The sequence below is a fragment of the Topomyia yanbarensis genome, chromosome 2 (genome assembly GCF_030247195.1).
Source record: "Topomyia yanbarensis strain Yona2022 chromosome 2, ASM3024719v1, whole genome shotgun sequence".
NCBI lineage: Eukaryota > Metazoa > Arthropoda > Insecta > Diptera > Culicidae > Topomyia > Topomyia yanbarensis.
In genome coordinates this window covers 61,094,607-61,113,453 of record NC_080671.1, presented here as the reverse complement: position 1 = coordinate 61,113,453, position 18,847 = coordinate 61,094,607, and the positions used below count along the sequence as shown (strand labels likewise).

General features: G+C 35.1%; 1 protein-coding gene across 1 annotated transcript in view; it reads left to right on the top strand.

Moving 5' to 3' along the window:
• Nucleotides 1-272: 272 nt before the first annotated feature.
• The window catches only part of LOC131686209 (uncharacterized), a 43,387-nt gene continuing 24,812 nt past the window's right edge, over nt 273-18,847 (top strand). The window contains exon 1 of the mRNA XM_058970452.1: nt 273-904. Within this exon, the coding sequence (XP_058826435.1) occupies nt 850-904 (55 nt within the window). The 5' untranslated portion in view covers nt 273-849. The remainder of the gene's footprint in view (nt 905-18,847) is intronic.

The window sequence follows — 18,847 nt, the reverse complement described above, 5'->3', positions numbered from 1 at the left end:
AAAAAGTCTTAACAAGCCCAACAATACAATTATCAATCATTTAAATTTAATCAATTTGCAGATATCTACCACGCCGGTAGATGCGATGAAAAGCGAAACCTTCCAGACCAGCGCTCATTGCACCTCTCTCGCTCGCACGAGAGCCACCGGTACTTGAAATTATATCTAAAAGCTTCCCCATCTTCCGCCCGCCTCCCAAATTCACGTGCGTTTCTCATACCACTTCCATAAAACAACCGAGATCTGAGCAGAAATCCTCAGTGTATGATTGACCGATCCACAGTTCAGAACGTTTCCCTCCAAACAACCAACACGACGACATCGACGACGACCGATCACTCCAAGATTCGCAGCTTCCCTTCAGCTAAAGGCGGACCAGAAGAAAGAAGCAAACGAAAAAAAAAACGCCTCACTTCGGCGAAGTGATTCGTAAGTTCTGTTCCCTTCTGCGTCTCTCCCGTGCCTAATTTCGCAAACCTGAGCCAAACTAGCGGGCCCTGCGGGCACTACTTAAGTACACACAACCTCTGCTGCTGACCGGGACTGAGTCATTCGTATTCGCCTTCGCCACCTTGACGGGCTTGGCTGGGTAGCACAAGAGATCAACACAGACCTGTCTGTCCGAGCCACGAGAGATCATTTAAAGGCAGCTGCAATCAGTGCTCGATCAATCATTGAGCCGTGAACGTGACATTGGACGGATCGACCGATATCGCAGCGAGGTACCATCACGAGTAACCCTTCACTAGACCCTATAGAGATCGTGCCCGCCCAACAGGAAGCAGTTATTTCAAGCGATTTAAGAAATTCCAGAAAACAATAGTCGCCACTTCTAAAAAGCAAAGGAAAATGAAGTGCCTAATTCTCGCAGTTGTGATCATCGCCGTTATGGTCGAGAATAGCGGTAAGTGCGAATTATCTCCCAGTCAGCCCCGGGGGGCCGAATGTCCGCGGATTGATCATGCGAAAGTGAAGCGCGCAGCGATTGATGGGAGAGAGAGTTTGTTAGTTTGCCGAAAAAAGTGCTTGGCGAGAAGAGGTGTGCCGGTTACTGGCGAAAAACTCGCAAATAGTGTCATGCATTGATTGTGTCAATCCCGAGGCCGCGCAAATTAGTGGTTTTGAGCAGAGTGTTTTTATTAATTGACTGCCGCAACAGGGTAAAATGAGTATAAACATACCACTTATCCTACTTTTGTGCTCGAACGGTTTCCGCGAAGCTCGTTTCGTTTTCCCGGTACCATCTTTGGTATGTGTGTTGTGTTCGCGAGGCTGCTATTTTCACTCTCTTCCCGCACATCACCATCCGCGGCACACGTGTGCATTCACAACCGTGGCATCGGCCCTCCTGGCGAATGACAATTTCTGCGTCGATCTGTTTCATATCCGCCTGTACATATCACTTCTGTCCTACTATTTTCTTGCATGCGAAGATCTTCTGAACTAAATCATCATTCGACATGGTGTCTTAATTATAGTTTCAATATCTGATTGCTACATGGGTACAAGAGTGTCACTGTTGTTGTTGTTGATAAATTACAAATTTGTATAGTTTACTAACGATGAGTGTTACAAGTATGTTACTAAAGCATGTTATTACTTGGATGGGAGCATGATGTGAATTAAAAAAACAAGGGCTGTTTTGAAATTTTGGATATCGAAAATTTTCATCGAAATGCGTTTGTGTTCGAAAGTGTATTACTGATTGATGAGAAACATGTATGGTGAAACAGAATTATGGTCGATCGTTAGTGAATGTTTTAGTGGCTTAATTTTCGCTGACAATGAAACTGAATTTCCTAGAAAGCGACTAAACAGAATACACCGTTATTGAGGCTGCGTCAGGACCACCAATTGGAATAGTTTCGAAAGTGTCGTCTTTTGCTATATTTCTCCTCAGTGGAGAACATTTTTGGTAAAAACTAGCTTTTCTCCACTAAGGTGAAAATTGTTTAAATCACATTTGCGCGTGAAAAGCACAAAACCTATAACTAAATTAGTTATGGAGTTTGGGTTTTATCTTCGTCTCATCAGAATCTGGCGATAACTAAGTGACAGAACTAAGCTAGCACTGGATGGACGCTAACTCCAAAAACAAAATCATATTCGCGTTTCTCAGCAAACCGCTAGTCCTGCGTGATATTCTGCAACCAAAGAAGTTCTGATAAAGCTGATGAGAATTAATGAAATCGAAACTTGGTTGGTTTAGCAAGACAATGCAATATGCACTATGGTATATTTCTCTTTAGTGGAGACAATTTTTGGTAAAAATAATTTTTTCTCCACCACGGAGAAAATTATTGTCAACCATATTGGCTCGTTAAGGGCACATAACCAATAATTAAATTAGTCATGGAAATTGCTTACGAGCAATATGGCACAGTGCATCGATTTCATTAATTCTCATAAGCTTAATCAGAACTTTTTTACATTTCTTATAAAAGAAATGTATAGAATTCGCTCAAACTTTCAAGATTTTTTCCGAGGCCCGGAGGGCCGAGTCTTATATACCAATCGACTCAGCTCGACGATTTGGGACAATGTCTGTGTGTGTGTGTGTGTGTGTGTGTGTGTGTCTGTGTGTGTGTGTGTGTATGTAACGGACAAATTCTCATTCGTGTTTCTCAGCAATGGCTGAACCGATCTTATCCAAACCAATTTTAAATGAAAGAACTAAAAAACAGTATGAACGCTATTAATTTGTTTTTGATTCTGATGTTTAGTTTCCAAGATATGAATGTTTGAATGCGCAAAAATGGCGTTTTTTGCAGTTTTTTTAAATTATCTGCCGAAATTGACAATGTAGATTAACAATTTATATGTTTTTAGACAGCTTCAACGAATACCTTTCGAACAAGCTATAGATTGTTGAAATCGTACTATTATCAAAAGAGATATTTAACATTAAATGCGGACGAAAGATTTTTATCATTTCCCATAGCCAGAAATATGACTAAAAACATGTAATCTATTATTAACGCCAAAACGGCTTATTTTAGGTCAATAGTATCTTCGGAGAATTTAATGGAGGCAATATGCCCTTTCTTTTGGTATTGTGCTTTTGCTGATTAATCCCCCTACGAGTGAGATATTTTCACAAATTTTTTTGGAAGTGATTATATCGAAATGATGCCTTCAGCAAATTTGTAGCTCTTACTTTTGCGAATAACGTTACTGAAGACTTCAAATATCTATTTTGAATACTTTAAAAGTTATGGCTTGTTGTTTGTTGATTACTCTTTGTCGCTTATTTATTGTTCAATATAGTAATAATCCATTGAAATAAGCCAAACATTATTTCAATAAAACGAATTTTGTATTTCATTTTACTATCTACAACCGCTAGAAATAATCACCGAACACTTCCAAGCTATCTGGAAGGAACTTGATAACTTATCAGTACAAAAATGTTCATTTGTGCGAACTTTCTGACTGCAATTTTGCTAACTTATAACCATCGGATCGATCTGAAACATATCGGAAAATGAGAAGCGAAATAAATAACTCCAAGCAACGGCGTAGCCAAGAGAAGGTTTTGGGGTTTAACACCATACAACCCCCCCCCCCCCCCACAACACCCAAAAAAAATTGGATTGAAGTTGAAAATTTATTGATGCAGACTGATTTAATTCAATATTACAATAACAATTATCTGATCCGTAGATTGACAACCTGTTGTTGTAAACATCATGAGGACTTTTGATAAATTGTCGGAATGGGGTCCTGATATGTAACTGATCTCTTGGTCTTGATTTCACAGTTGTCTAATAGCATCAATATCAAATTCCTGTCTGAAAACATTCCAATAGAAAATTCCAGAGTTCTGTAATCAATCATAATCCTCAGATTTATTTTCAAATTGATCTCGTTTTTGTAGAGATGTACTGTAATAAGGGTCTTTATTTAATAGGAAGCGAAGTTAAAATTGATTTAATTCTATGAAACATAGAACTGCACAACAAAAAATGCATAAATTTCAACAATTGCTTAAAATGTTTTTGCCTTTCTCATTCACCGGAGGACCGAGTGTCATATGCTAATCGACTCAGTTCGTCGAGATCGGAAAATGTCTGTGTGTATGTATGTCTGTATGTATGTATGTGTATGTGTGTGTATGTGTGTATATGTGTGTATGTGGAAAAAATGTGACCTCTGTTAATCAGAGATGGCTGGATCGATTTGCACAAAGTTAGTCTCAAATGAAAGGTACAATCTTCCCATCGGCTGCTATTGAATTTTTTATTGATTGGACTTCCGGTTCCGGAGTTACGAGTTGAAGAGTGCAATCACACAACAAATTCCCATATAAACTGAAATGAAAAATTTTCAAAATCAAATTTGTATTTTTGATGCCAAATGACATTATAATGCATGAAACATTGAGATTTGATGTAAACTCGAAAAAATAACGTTTGACAAAAATTGATTTTTTTGGACTTTGGTACTTATTTGCTCTGTTACTATTTTCTGAAAAATTAATTCTGCATAATTTTAAAACTTCAAAAATTACGGTTTCGGAATTATGCCGTTTAGACATTAAGATCGATTTTCACCAAACCCCCACCAATTGTAAAATTGGTATTGTAAAAAACGTAAGGGCGATACTTCAATGCTGATAGGTGGGACCGAAAAAGTAAACAATCGCCAAAGGGACTATATACTATATATACAATCATTTTGTCAATTTCAATAGCAAACACAAATTTTAATTTAATAATTTCAAATACTTCATGAAGTTTTGGGTTTCGATCACTGAATCATGCAATCTAGGATGTAAAAAACACAATAGTTCTAAATTGGAAATAAAACCAAGTCTGGAAATATGCACTGTTGATTTTCTTTGAATGCACTATGAGTCACAAGGGCGATTTTTCGGTACAAAAATCAATAACTCCCAAACCGTTCATTTTAGAGAAATTATGCTGAGAGAATATTTTTGGGGATTAAATTCGCTTTCTTTTAAAGTAAAATGTAGCTAGGGTGGTCCTCTCAAACATTCTTTTCGAAAAATTATTTTTCGAACAAAATGGTATAGCAAGGTACTTACTTCAGCAAAGTTGTAGAAAAATGTTTTACATTTCTTATAAAAGAAATGTATAGAATTCGCTCAAACTTTCAAGATTTTTTCCGAGGCCCGGAGGGCCGAGTCTTATATACCAATCGACTCAGCTCGACGATTTGGGACAATGTCTGTGTGTGTGTGTGTCTGTGTGTGTGTGTGTGTGTATGTAACGGACAAATTCTCATTCGTGTTTCTCAGTAATGGCTGAACCGATCTTATCCAAACCAATTTTAAATGAAAGAACTAAAAAACAGTATGAACGCTATTAATTTGTTTTTGATTCTGATGTTTAGTTTTCAAGATATGAATATTTGAATGCGTAAAAATGGCGTTTTTTGCAGTTTTTTTAAATTATCTGCCGAAATTGACTGTACAGATTAGCAATTTATATGTTTTTAGACAGCTTTAACGAATACCTTTCGAACAAGCTATAGATTGTTGAAATCGGACTATTATCAAAAGAGATATTTAACATTAAATGCGGACGAAGGATTTTTATCATTTCCCATTGCCAGAAATATGACCAAAAACATGTAATCTATTATTAACGCCAAAACGGCTTATTTTAGGTCAATAGTATCTTCGGAGAATTTACTGGAGGTAATATGCCCTTTCTTTTGGTATTATGCTTTTGCTGATTAATCCCCCTATGAGTGAGATATTTTCACAAATTTTCTTGGAAGTGATTATATCGAAATGATGTCTTCAGCAAATTTGTAGCTCTTACTTGTGCGAATAACTTTACTGAAGACTTTAAATATCTGTTTTGAATACTTTAAAAGTTATGGCTTGTTGTTTGTTGATTACTCTTTGTCGCCCATTTATTGTTCAATATAGTAATAATCCATTGAAATAAGCTAAACATTATTTCGATAAAACGAATTTTGCATTTCATTTTACTATCTACAACCGCTAGAAATAATCACCGAACACTTCCAAGTTGTCTGGAAGGAACTTGATAACTTATCAGTACAAAAATGTTCATTTGTGCGAACCTTCTGACTGCAATTTTTCTAACTTATAACCATCGGATCGATCTAAAACATATAGGAAAATGAAAAGCGAAATAAATAACTCCAAGCAACGGCGTAGCCAAGAGAAGGTTTTGGGGTTTAACACCATACAACCCCTCCCCCCCCACCACACAAAAAAAAAAATTATTGGATTGAAGTTGAAAATTTATTGATGCAGACTGATTTAATTCAATACTACAATAACAACTATCTGATCCGTAGATTGATAACCTGTTGTTGTAAACGTCATGAGGACTTTTGATAAATTGTCGGAATGGGGTCATGAAATGTAACTGATCTATTGGTCGTGATTTCACAGTTGTCTAATAGCATCAATATCAAATTCCTGCCTGAAAACATTCCAATAGAAAATTCCAGAGTTCTGTAATCAATCATAATCCTCAGATTTATTTTCAAATTGAGCTCGTTTTTGTAGAAATGTACTGTAATAAGGGTCTTTATTTAATAGGAAGCGAAGTTAAAATTGATTTAATGTCTATGAAACATAGAACTGCTCACCAAAAAAATGCATAACTTTCAACATTTGCTAAAAATGTTTTTGCCTTCCTCATCCACTCTAAAATTCGTCAATCTAATCCTGACCCGGAGAGCCGAGTGTCATATGATCGACTGAGTTCGTCGAGATCGGGAAATATCTGTGTGTGTATGTATGTGTGTATGTGGACAAAAATGTGACCTCTGTTTCTCAGAGATAGCTAGACCGATTTGCACAAAGCTAGTCTCAAATGAAAGGTACAACCTTCCCATCGGCTGCTATTGAATTTTTTATTGATTGGACTTCCGGTTCCGGAGTTACGAGTTGAAGAGTGCAATCACACAGCAAATTCCCATATAAACTGAAATGAAAAATTTTCAAAATCAAATTTGTATTTTTGATGCCAAATGACTTTAAAATGCATGAAACATTAAGATGTTTGACAAAAATTGACTTCTTTGGACTTTGGTACATTTCTGCCTTTCTCATATAGAAAGGTTATGCAATCACTCTAAAAATCGACAATCATACCGGCCCGGAGGGAGTATGCAGTGAGGGGTTGCTACTTTAAAATTAAAACTAGTTTAAAATTTCTTAACAAGTTCAAAATTTTCGGCAGGACCTGGACCTCCCGGATCTTTTTCCATGATCCGCCGCTGGTTTCAAGTGATGTTTCAGTATCACATAGTATTTCAAGATCGTGGCTGTCGATCCATTGTATGTATGTGCAAATCGTACTGAACATGTAATATTCATTTCCACCATTGTATTGAACATTGAACGCATCATTTGATAAAATAATGTTGACGGTATATCGTCCAAGAAGTATTTATGGTGAATTTTCTCAGGTTAATATTCATGACTACAATAAAGTCTCAACAAATTCGCTAAAGACACGAACTCTGTTACTATTTTCTGAAAAAATAATTCTGCATAATTTTAAAACTTCAAAAATTACGATTTCGGAATTATGCCGTTTGGACAGTAAGATCGATTTTCACCAAACCCCCACCAAACCGAATTTCTGGCTACGCCGCTGATTTCAAGTAAGTAGAAACAAAGTCGTTCTACACTCGTTCACAAGAAACTTTTTCCAATGCTGAATATCTATTATAATACATTGAAACCCCGATTTTATCAGCCAAATATGAACATATGTTTGATGGGCAGACAAACAAGACTGAATTCGAGTAAATCCTTTCTTGTTTTCCTTATCATGAAGATGGAAATATGCAAATATAAAAAGTTCATCATAATCAGAAATAGTTATCAGACTACATCAAGGGACAGGAAGAATATTTTAACAGCTTCAGTTTATTAAAAAGAAAAAAAATTGCCCGATTTAGTCAATGTCCCCATTTTGTCAGCCTAAAATACGCCATGAGACTGATAAAATTGGGTCTTTATTGTATGTTATAATTCACTGTGTTTCACATTAATAGGTACATTTCATTTTTGGAGATTTTTTTATTGCATCGAACTACAACAATTTTTAGGTAGTTTTCAAGGGGTTATTTTATAGACTTCTTCCAAAATTTCTCGAACCTATTCCAATTAATTGGTATACTTAAGGGTTTATATGTTGCAGATAGAGAAAATACTGAAATTTTCAGCTTTTTCCTACACAATATTACGAAAGCTTATTAAACAATTTTTCCTAATAAGTTTGTGAAAATTATAAACTATTTGAATTTTTTTTAATAGTTTAATTTTTTATTTAACCGTGATTTTTTAATAAATAGTGACCATCGCTTCACAACGTAGTCTATTTTTCATGGCTTGCGGTGAGCACGATCTCTCGAATTGCTGAACTGAAAATTATGGAATAGAAATTAATTTTTAGTATTCTTTACAGATTTAACTCGCCGCGCAGATAGCTTTGAATTAGACCCGCTGGTGCCCTAAGACGATTTCGCTAGATTTTCAGAGCACTGTGCACCCAGTGCATTAACGCAAGTGACGGAAGGTTATCGAAAAGATTCGTGAAAATGAAAAATTCAGTAATGATTTTCCCAAACAATTCGTTTTCGAGAGGTTTTCATTTGTTCTTTGGCATTAGGATTAGCGATAATAATTCAAATCAAGGATACTATTGGGAAGTCACCTTTAGAAAAAGTCGATGTCGAAGTAAAATTTGGAACTATGCACGCATGCACTTCAGAGTTAGCGTGATATCAGGAGCTGCAATTTCATTTCAACGCTTTTATGTGAAAAGGGCGATACGTACAAATGTAAACATAAGGCTTTTTCATACATGCGAATGAGGGTTTTGAAACGCAACAAATTAACTTAAAAATTTGGATTCTACGATATTGCTTTCTTAAACTACAGCAAAAAATACAACGGGCGAAACTGTATTTTTGTTTGTTTATTTAAAGTTTTACCCTCCACGCTCCATGCAAACAAACAGGGCGAAACTGTTTTTTTTTCTTCGTATTGTTTTAGGATTATCAAGCTGATACCAGCTGTAAATAGTAACAATGATCGCTATTGAAAAAACCCGGACGAAATCGGTGGTGTAAGACGGTAGTTATTGTAAAAAACGTAAGGGCGATACTTCAATGTTGATAGGTGGGCCAAAGGGGCGATACTATCATTTTGTCGATTTATATAGCAAAAATAAATTTTAATTTAATAATTTCGAATACTTTATGAAGTTTTGGGTTTCGATCACTGAATCATGCAATCTAGGATGCAAAAAACACAATAGTTCTTAAATAGGAAATAAAACCAAGTCTGGAAATATTCACTGTTGATTTTCTTTGAATGGTATTACTGCTAGTATCGCCCTTTTCAAGAAAAAGCGTTGATTTCTTAGTTCTCAGTCGCGTTGGAAATTTGAATAATGTATAAGCTTCAAATCGATTCAAAAAAAATTTCGATTTTTTTGGCTCAGTACAATATATAACCCCTTTAGGAAAATTCAGTTTTCCCACCACAATTTAGATATTTTATTAACAGAGCAGTAACAATAATTCGTTTGTATGTCTATTTTATGGGTCATTTTTTCGCTTTCCCATTGATTTGGTTTGAGATTTCTAGCACTGATGTTGTCCTATGCTGATTTGAGCGATTCTCTGAGTCCTGCCACTATCCCATGTAGTATGTGTATTCAAAAACATCGCAAAGCATCAAGTTCTAAATGTTCTCAAACGATATAATATCCGAAGAGAGTGATGAAAGTTATAAGAAATGTTTCATCACACTGTTAGGTGGATTAAAAGCGTTTTTTCTTATGGTACTTCCCGCAGGACTAAGGGTTTGCACAAAAACACAAATCGTGTTTTCGTTTGTGGAGCTATCGTCAATCCGGCGCTAGTTCAGTCCTGTCTGATTCTGATGAAAGGAAGTCGAAACGCAAATTCCATAACTAATTTAACATCGCCTCACTCGATACATAAACTAACACATGGTCAGATTATTTATAACGGGCTTCGACGCGTCATTAGTGACGGTACATTCTGTTTAGGCCTTAAGGAAGTTACGCTTAAGGAGACCTTCTCCTAGATTCGGCGGAAAATCAAAGCAATATTTGAGATTTTTTGTGGAAAATCAAAAGACATACGAACTTCTGCTTTCTATCTTGTATTCGTCATTTATTGATAAGTAGAAAATGAGTTTTTTTTCCGAAAATTCTAAATGGCGGCTGCTGTTTTTCTCGAAACCATATTTTTTCTGCTAACATCAAGAGTAGATCTTGATCTATACATCTGATTTCCTTTATTCAAAAAATGTTTGGAAATATAATTTTCCCTAAGGAATATGGTGAAAAAATCACTTCGTGTATAAGAACACAAAACCTACTTTGCAATTGTTTTTTTGAAAATGTATACTTTTTTGTCTGACTTATACCTAACAATGCAATGGCAAGAATAATGAATTATTTATAATTTTTAAACGAACATTAAAAATCCGATTTAATCCACCTAGCAGTGTGATGAGACATTTCTTACACATATCATTGTTGGATCATTCATTAGTTTGCAGAACTCATGCGTAGCAGGCACCCAACTAGAGGTGGGATGAAAATAGATTCTAGTCCTGCACGAATTAAACCTCGAATAAACTGAATAAATTATAGAAAAACAAAACAGCGAACAAAGTAAAATAAAAAAATGCAAAAAAAGGTTTTCAAATTCAAAAAATTAGTAGAATGATTAATATAAATCAAATTAATAAAATACATAAATCAAATCAGATCAACTCAATAAATAAAAATAGGCAATATTTGAAAATAGTTATAAAATCATTAGAATAAATTTAATTGCCTCAAACTACCAAATTGAATGCAATAAATAAAAGGAATGACTGAACATGAAATGAATAAAATTAAAGAAATGAACAACAAAAAATCAATTGAATCAAATGAATCAAATGAATCAAATGAATCAAATGAATCAAATGAATCAAATGAATCAAATGAATCAAATGAATCAAATGAATCAAATGAATCAAATGAATCAAATGAATCAAATGAATCAAATGAATCAAATGAATCAAACGAATCCAATGAATCAAATGAATCAAATGAATCAAATGAATCAAATGAATCAAATGAATCAAATGAATCAAATGAATCAAATGAATCAAATTGATCAAATTAATACAGAAAATAAATTATTGTTGAATGAAAAAAGATTCTTAAGAGATGCTTAGGTACTATTCTATTTAGATGAATTCTCCATTTTTATGCAACTTTGTTGAAGATACTTAAGCACGAAAACATCAGTAAATACTTTTGACCTTCGTTTCTGGGTTTAGGACCACCGCACAGTTTACTGTTTATTTTGTCGAAACTGCTCTTACAATTTTTCGCTTAGTATTTTTTGTTCGCTGAGCTCGTTTTTGATATTAAATCAGAAAAAACTATTAGTACTCATCAGGGTGGCTCAAAAATAATTATTTTGTCGCAGGTTCAGATTTTTTTTATAGAAACGTTTATTCTCCGAATTCCATTTTCCCTATTTAAATATATTTAAAATTAAATTTATTGCTTATTAGGGTGGCTCACGGGTTAAAAAAAATTTCAATAATAATTGGAGTAAGCTGCAGTTATTGGTTTTAAGGGGGGATAAAGGTTTCATATTGAAAAAAACACTAATTTTTGCGATTTTTTTAGAATTTTGGGTGAAGCGAATTGATCAAAACTTTTATGCATTATAATGTACCATTTCAATAACATTCACAAGCGCCTCAAAGACGAAGCTTTTTGTAGAACGTCTCTAGTAAAACACGATTTGCGGCGTTAAAGGGGGGCGTCTGTTGTAAAGTACTCTGACCGAAGGTTTTTTTGGTTTACGATTTTGAAGGCATGGTAGCAATGGATCTTTGTCGTAATGTTAAGATTTATTTATACATTCATTGTGCACGAAAAAAAAAAATTTCGGTCACGCAGAACCACGCATAAGAGCGTTCGAAGCGTAGACGTCCAATCATTTCCACGTCGAGGAGCGCCGCGGCGAACACGATAACTCTTGATAAAATTGTGTGATACGGGAAATTCAACAAGTTTGGTAAAGCTTAAACTTGTAGTTAGTCGATGAACTACAAAAGATAGAAAAAAAGTTCGAGTTTCGGAAAATGGCTTCATGAGAACCGAAAATCTCATGTTTTACTGTAAAATTCGCTAACTTTTCTTCAAACTAATAGGGAGAAAAAAAAAGTTCTGTTTTCTGTGGTTCATCAACAGGCTACAAATATTGTGCATTCTCAAATAAAAAATCAAGTCGATTCGTTGATTAGTTTTTGAGTTATCGTGTTCGACGATTTGAAAAACGCGGTTTTGAGAAAATCGCTACAAAAGGGTGTCCCACATCAAATTGCATCACGGAAAAAATGCTGTAGAAAATGACTTATTGGGTAATACCTCTTGAAAATTTGGGTAGAAGTAGTTTAGAGTGTATTTTTACACTGTATTTTTATCGCCGCCAGTTTTTCGAAAATTGTTGCCGATAGATTGAAATCTATGAGTGTTATAGCAAATATGCGCGAGGAATGCATGGCAGTCTAAAACAAAATTTGGGTAGAAGTAGTTTAGAGTGTATTTTTACACTGTATTTTTAGCGCTGTTTTTCGAAAATTGTTGCGATAAATGGAAATCTGTGTGTGTTATTTCAAATTTTGCATGCACATTCTAAGTAAAAAACCTGTTTTAATCCACCTAACGGTGCAATTGTGCCTTTCTCATTTCTCTAAACTATGGCACGGAGGCTTTTTATGTTCAACATAATCGTGGAAATGTCCATTACATTCTTAGTACACTTTGCACTTATACACAATGGCATGCCAGCCACGAACTTGATGAGCTACGTGTCGACGGTGAAACACTTGAAACAAAAAAATATCATACTCCATTAGCCTAATCAGCATTAGATCAATGTTATCTGCTTGCTAACTCATTTTGTCATGCGGGGCTGGGTATGTGAAGAGGGCGAAAGTCCCATGAACGAACGACTCCCCAGCTTAAATTGGTATGCTTTGTGATATAGTGGTGGTTTAAAGATGATGGGGTTGAAAGGGAGGAGTATGAGGGCTGGATGGGGTGGTGGTCTGAGGGGTGATTTAAGGAGATTTTTAAAGGAGGGGCGCGAACAGTAGATGGGGGGTGTAACCCCTCTCCGAAAAACCATCAACTACGCCCCTGTTAAAATCCAGAAACCCTAAACGAGTCGAAAAAAAAATTTAGGCCGGGATTAGGTTGACGTTTTTCAGAGTGATTGCATAACCTTTCTATATGAGAAAGGCAAAAATGTGCCAAAATCCAAAAAAGTGAATCGTAGTCAAATTTTTTTTTCGAGTTTGCATCAAATCTCGACGTTTCGTGCACCTTGAACACATTTAGCATCAAAAATAAAAATTCTATTTTTAATTTTTCCTATAGTTTATATGAGAAATTTCTGTGTGACCGCACTCTGAAACCCGTAATTCCGGAACCAGAATTCCGATCGATCCAAAATTCAATAGCAGCCGATGGGAAGGTTGCACCTTTCATTTGAGACTAAGTTTGGGCAAATCGGTCCAGCCATCTCTGAGAAAAATGAGTGACATTATTTGACACATACGCACATACATACACACACACACACATACACACACACATACACACACACATACATACATACACACACATACAGACTTTTTCCGATCTCGACGAACTGAGTCGAATGGGATATGACACTCGGCCCTCCGGGCCGGGATTAGGTTGACGTTTTTCAGAGTGATTGCATAACCTTTCTATATGAGAAAGGCAAAAATAGCTAACTCCTACGTTGAGATTTCGAGATAACTTTTCAATTAAGGGTTTTTTTACTTAATTGAAATAAAAATTCCTTTTTTCAACAAAATATTTCTCCGTTTTATGAGTAAAATAACCCCTTAATTGAAAAATTATCTCGAAAACTCAACGTAGATGTTTGGTATTTTAAACATAGAATGTGTATATATTGTTTGAAATAAATCGATTAAGTAGTTTATGAATAACACCGCAAATAGTGTTTTTGTCCAGAGATATTCTACAAAAAGCTTTGTCGCCCAGTTACTTGTCGATATTTTTCCATGAAAAAATTACAGAATAGTATTGAAATGATACATTATAATGCACAAAAGTTTTGATCAGTTCACGTTACTCCAATTTCTAAAAAAAATTGACGAATTTGTGTTTTTTTCACGCTGAAACCCTGAACCCCCATAACGGGTCAAATAAATTGCGTTTGAATCATTTTGGAATGCTCAATCAATGTTTGGCTTATTTCATATGAAAAAAGTCACTAATTAATAAAGTGGTTCATGAATATTTTTGCCTTTCTCAATAGAAAGGTATTGCAATTGCTCTGAAAACCAACTCTTTAACGGAGGCCCGGAGGGCCGAGTGACATATTCCATTCGATTCAGTTTTTTCGTAATGGATTTACTCCTTGTGTGTTGTGTATTTTTATGTGATATGAGGCTGCTTATTTCATATTTTACTTGAAACATATTTTAATGGGCTTTTTTGTTGCACATGTGAATTATTCATAAATGGGTTATATCGCTTATCCTAAGGATGAACTAATACAATAGAAATTTTGATCAAACAGTGTTCCCAAATGACTAGAACGAAGTAAGCTTGAACTCAGCTGAGCTTTCGTTTTTATTTTGACAGTTACTAGCAATCTGAATACTTTCACCATCTAAGCAACCGCTCCTCCCACTTGACCCCGCTCTGTTATGTCCACTAGCGCAAGCCTCGCAGAAAATCCTACCTTTGTTATTTGAAAGCTCTCCAAGTATTTTCGTCACTATTAGGTTCTTTACAGACACAATTAACCTCACTTTTTTGACAGTTTGCTTGTACTGTTTACATGGACTTAGACAAATTTGTGGACGACGAAGCTAATCGTAAAGAATTTTTCTAAGTCCATGTAAACATTACAAGCGAAGTGTCAAAAATGAACACTCAGTTCATTTGTGACGTCACCGTAAAGTATTCAATTCCAGATACAACGTGAATATTTAATATCAGTTAACCATCCGTCTTTATTGGCTGTGTTTTTAAATTTTGACTGCCAAACGCAGGGTTCGCAATACTAGCTTAAATTCATTTTAAAAAGAAAATTGAAATGAATTATTTGAATATCGAGAATGCCTACAACGAAAATAACCGGATGAAGCTCCTGTGGTAAAATTATGCAAAAAGCAGTCGAGTTTTTGCACTTCAAAAAGCTGTCAAAAATGCATGTGCAAATAACCTAAAATATTGCGAAAATGCCACTAATAGCTCAGCTAATACGAGAAAGATACTAGCGAGAATATCGTGTAACCTTGTTATTTGGACTTAAGTACGGGTTCATCACACTGAGCACTGTGTTCTCTGGAGGTAAGAGCATCATTCCCTGCAACACTATTTACAGACAACATTATCTGCTCTTCTCCGCTAATTCAGCTGAATTTGTACGCTACCGAGAGACCATTTCGCGAGTTGCAACGTCCTATTCCTGAAACTACGTAATAATACTCAGCATAACCTACTTTGATTTGTTTGCTCGCGGTTAAATGAATATGCAGATTCCAACGTGTTTCGTCAACGGATAATTGGGTCATTAAGCCCTATGCTGTTTTGGATTTATTTTCCGATGCAGCTGACGTTAGAGATACGTAGTAGAACTTTTTTTTTCATTTTTTTGTACGCAAAATAACAAATAAAAATTATTTTATTGAATTGAATTATCACGACCACACCTTCCATTGAACTACCTTGATCCCTACCCTAATAAAAAAATATTATACGCGCACTTTAACCCATACGATGATGTTTATTAGGGTATGCTTTGCCGGGATAACTGTCAAAAATGCTAACCCACGTGGCTAAATTCACCGTCGAGGACGAACGATAGTGTCAAACGAGGACGTATTTACTTTTTTTAGAAAATGAGCTCCATCGGTTTATGTAATAAAAGACGAATTTTATTCTTCATTTAATGACCCAATCTACCTTTTTCGTGGTGTTCGCGATGATTAGTTTTTTTTAAAGAATTTATCCATAAAAATAATCTATGTCCACAAATAAACAAATCCGTACACCAACCACAGACGATTTCGCGCCACTCAAAGTGACTTCTGCGCGCGCCAAGTCCAAAATGAAGAGCTGTATAATTTTTTTGAACCTTGATTATAAATTTATTGTAAAATGAAAAATACGAGCGACATCATGTCATGTCATGTATACATCGTCACTGTTATGGTATTTTATGACACGTACCATTTAGCGCATTTCGAGAAAAGCGTTTTTAAAAGTTTGAGATTGAACATCTTGAAACAATTCAGAGAATACAATTAATGCTTCTATCTATTCTGTTAATCTCTCATATATTACGAAGATCGGTTTACTAAATTGAGAAGTTTTGCTAAAAATGTAAGCAAAAGTCGCACTCACATGTGTCTTAAGTGTGTATTATGTATTGCATCTATACAAATAAAGCATCAAATATTAACTTTTATTCATATCTTCGGCGTAATTTGGTATAGAAAAAATCGCTGAGATACATTTTGCAGGATATTTGTCAAGGAATCTAGCAAAGATAGTGATTTTTGGTGGTTTGTCTCGCAATGCATATATTTTTATTTTGAAAATTATCATGCCATTGTGTTCCTCAGACAGTTTTACACAAAAAATGTCTAAAACTTCAATATAATTTGAGTCAATCTCAGGCAAACAACTCACAATTTCTCATAACGTTTCTCGCTATATCTCAGTAACCAAGCAACACGTTATTTTGTAGAGATTTACCACAAAATGGAGTTTTTCATAAGATAACACAACAACGACAGGTCTTCAACATGCTTTTCTAAAACCAGTCGTTCTACAACTTCACTGAAAACTGTATGATAATAAGTTTTTTTGTCTTGGTAAATAAGAACCTATTAAAACAATCACAAAGACGTAACAAGATTAAGTTAGTTTTAGTAAAAAAGTTTAAATTCCAACTAGAATTGTATTCTGGACCATTGTGCAATGATAAGACAAGTTAATTCTCATTCACTAGAGTAAATATCGGAATAACAGAAAATCCTTTTGGTCAATAGAAGATGATCCACGTAATTCTTTATTTATAGAGCTAGCATGAGAATAACTTTACGTTCCAATATAACTGTTCGGAAAATTTGATAAAAAAAATTGTAGACATAAAATAGTTAACTAATGTAACGTGTAATTTGAACACCGGCAAGGTAACAAACAGAGAGGGAGCGATTAAATCATCTGCTCCTCATCCGCCCGTGTGAGATATGTTATGTTTTATTTATCAGACGAACTGATGTAAGGGATATTTTTTATTATTTTGTTAAGTTTATCCCAATCCTTTACTCATATGAGTAAACACTGTATTCCCTGTCTTTCAGCAAAACACGAGTAAACAGCAAGTTTCAATTACTCACTGTATTATTACTGCGTTCTGAATCGGAAAACCATAATTAGCATAACAAAACAACACTTATTTGGTTTGCACAATAATGAACACGAGAGGTGCAAATTATCCACTTCAACTCAACTTAATCGACTGGGCAGTGAGATAGCAACTTGGGATTAACCATTTCCGAAGTTGTTTTGATACAAATGGGTGTTGTATTTTATTTCCACCACATTCTTCAGTAACAATATGATTACCTCACTTAGAATTCTCAATGATGCTCGCTCATATTTTATACTTTGGAATTTTGTTTATTATTTAATAATATCATTTCAGTATTCGTAAATTTATAATATTCTTGCAGTACATTTACATCTATAGGACTATCGCTGAAACCAATATTAACAATACTGTGAGTCGTGATTCTTCTCAAACTCACGATCACGCGCTTGTCACACAATCACTGTCTCCATCCTACTATCGGTTGTTAACATATGTACGCACTCACTAAATGTTACGAGTCGTGAGTCGTACCAGCCAAATGGCAAAGATAATTGTGATTATTATTGTGAATAACGGTTTACCAAGTGGCAGCATAGATCGTGGCAAAAAAAATCAGCTTCCACTTGGCGATTCTCATCAAAACTGAGCAAAATTCAAGCGCCAATTCAAAAGGCACACAGGCATACATTAAATTTAACCAAATAACTGAAATCAGCGCTACTCGGGAAAAATCAAGCAAAGCACAAACGAAAGGTAGGCACGTTGTTGTATGAAATCGCGAAACTACACCGGGAACAGTTGTTTTCGCATCTCGCTGACCATCCCAAAAGACCGAAATGAGCAGCGTGATGATGAACCAGAAGCTCGAAACAACACGCTTGTTCTGTGTCTTGTTTTCTTTTGTTCAGCTGCTGTAGTCAGCATTGCAGGAATGTGGTAAAAGTTTTTCCTTGCTTTATACTGGCATTTCAGTTTCAGACTTTTTTAGTACCGTTTTCTTCCACTTCACTCAACAATTCTGAACGAGTGCAAATAAAAAGTTTTGCGCTACGCAAACATTCCTGTAAAAAGATTTCTATGCAGAACAGAAGTTAACTTACACATCGGGAAAGAGTTCTATACTAAAGACATATAAACATTATGAAGATTGCTTCAACCATGTTTTGTCAATCATCTACATGCCAATAAACCAATCAACATAATTATAAAGTCAACATTATCATCCTTCATTACAACATGTTCGTGCATCTACCTACATACATAAAACAACAGGCTAAAGGAAATGACAATCATATGTATGCCTGCAGCATATCTATATTTATGCTCTGGTAATAAAATTACGGTGTTATAGATAATGAAATGGAAACTCGTAATTAAAAGCACTTTGCAT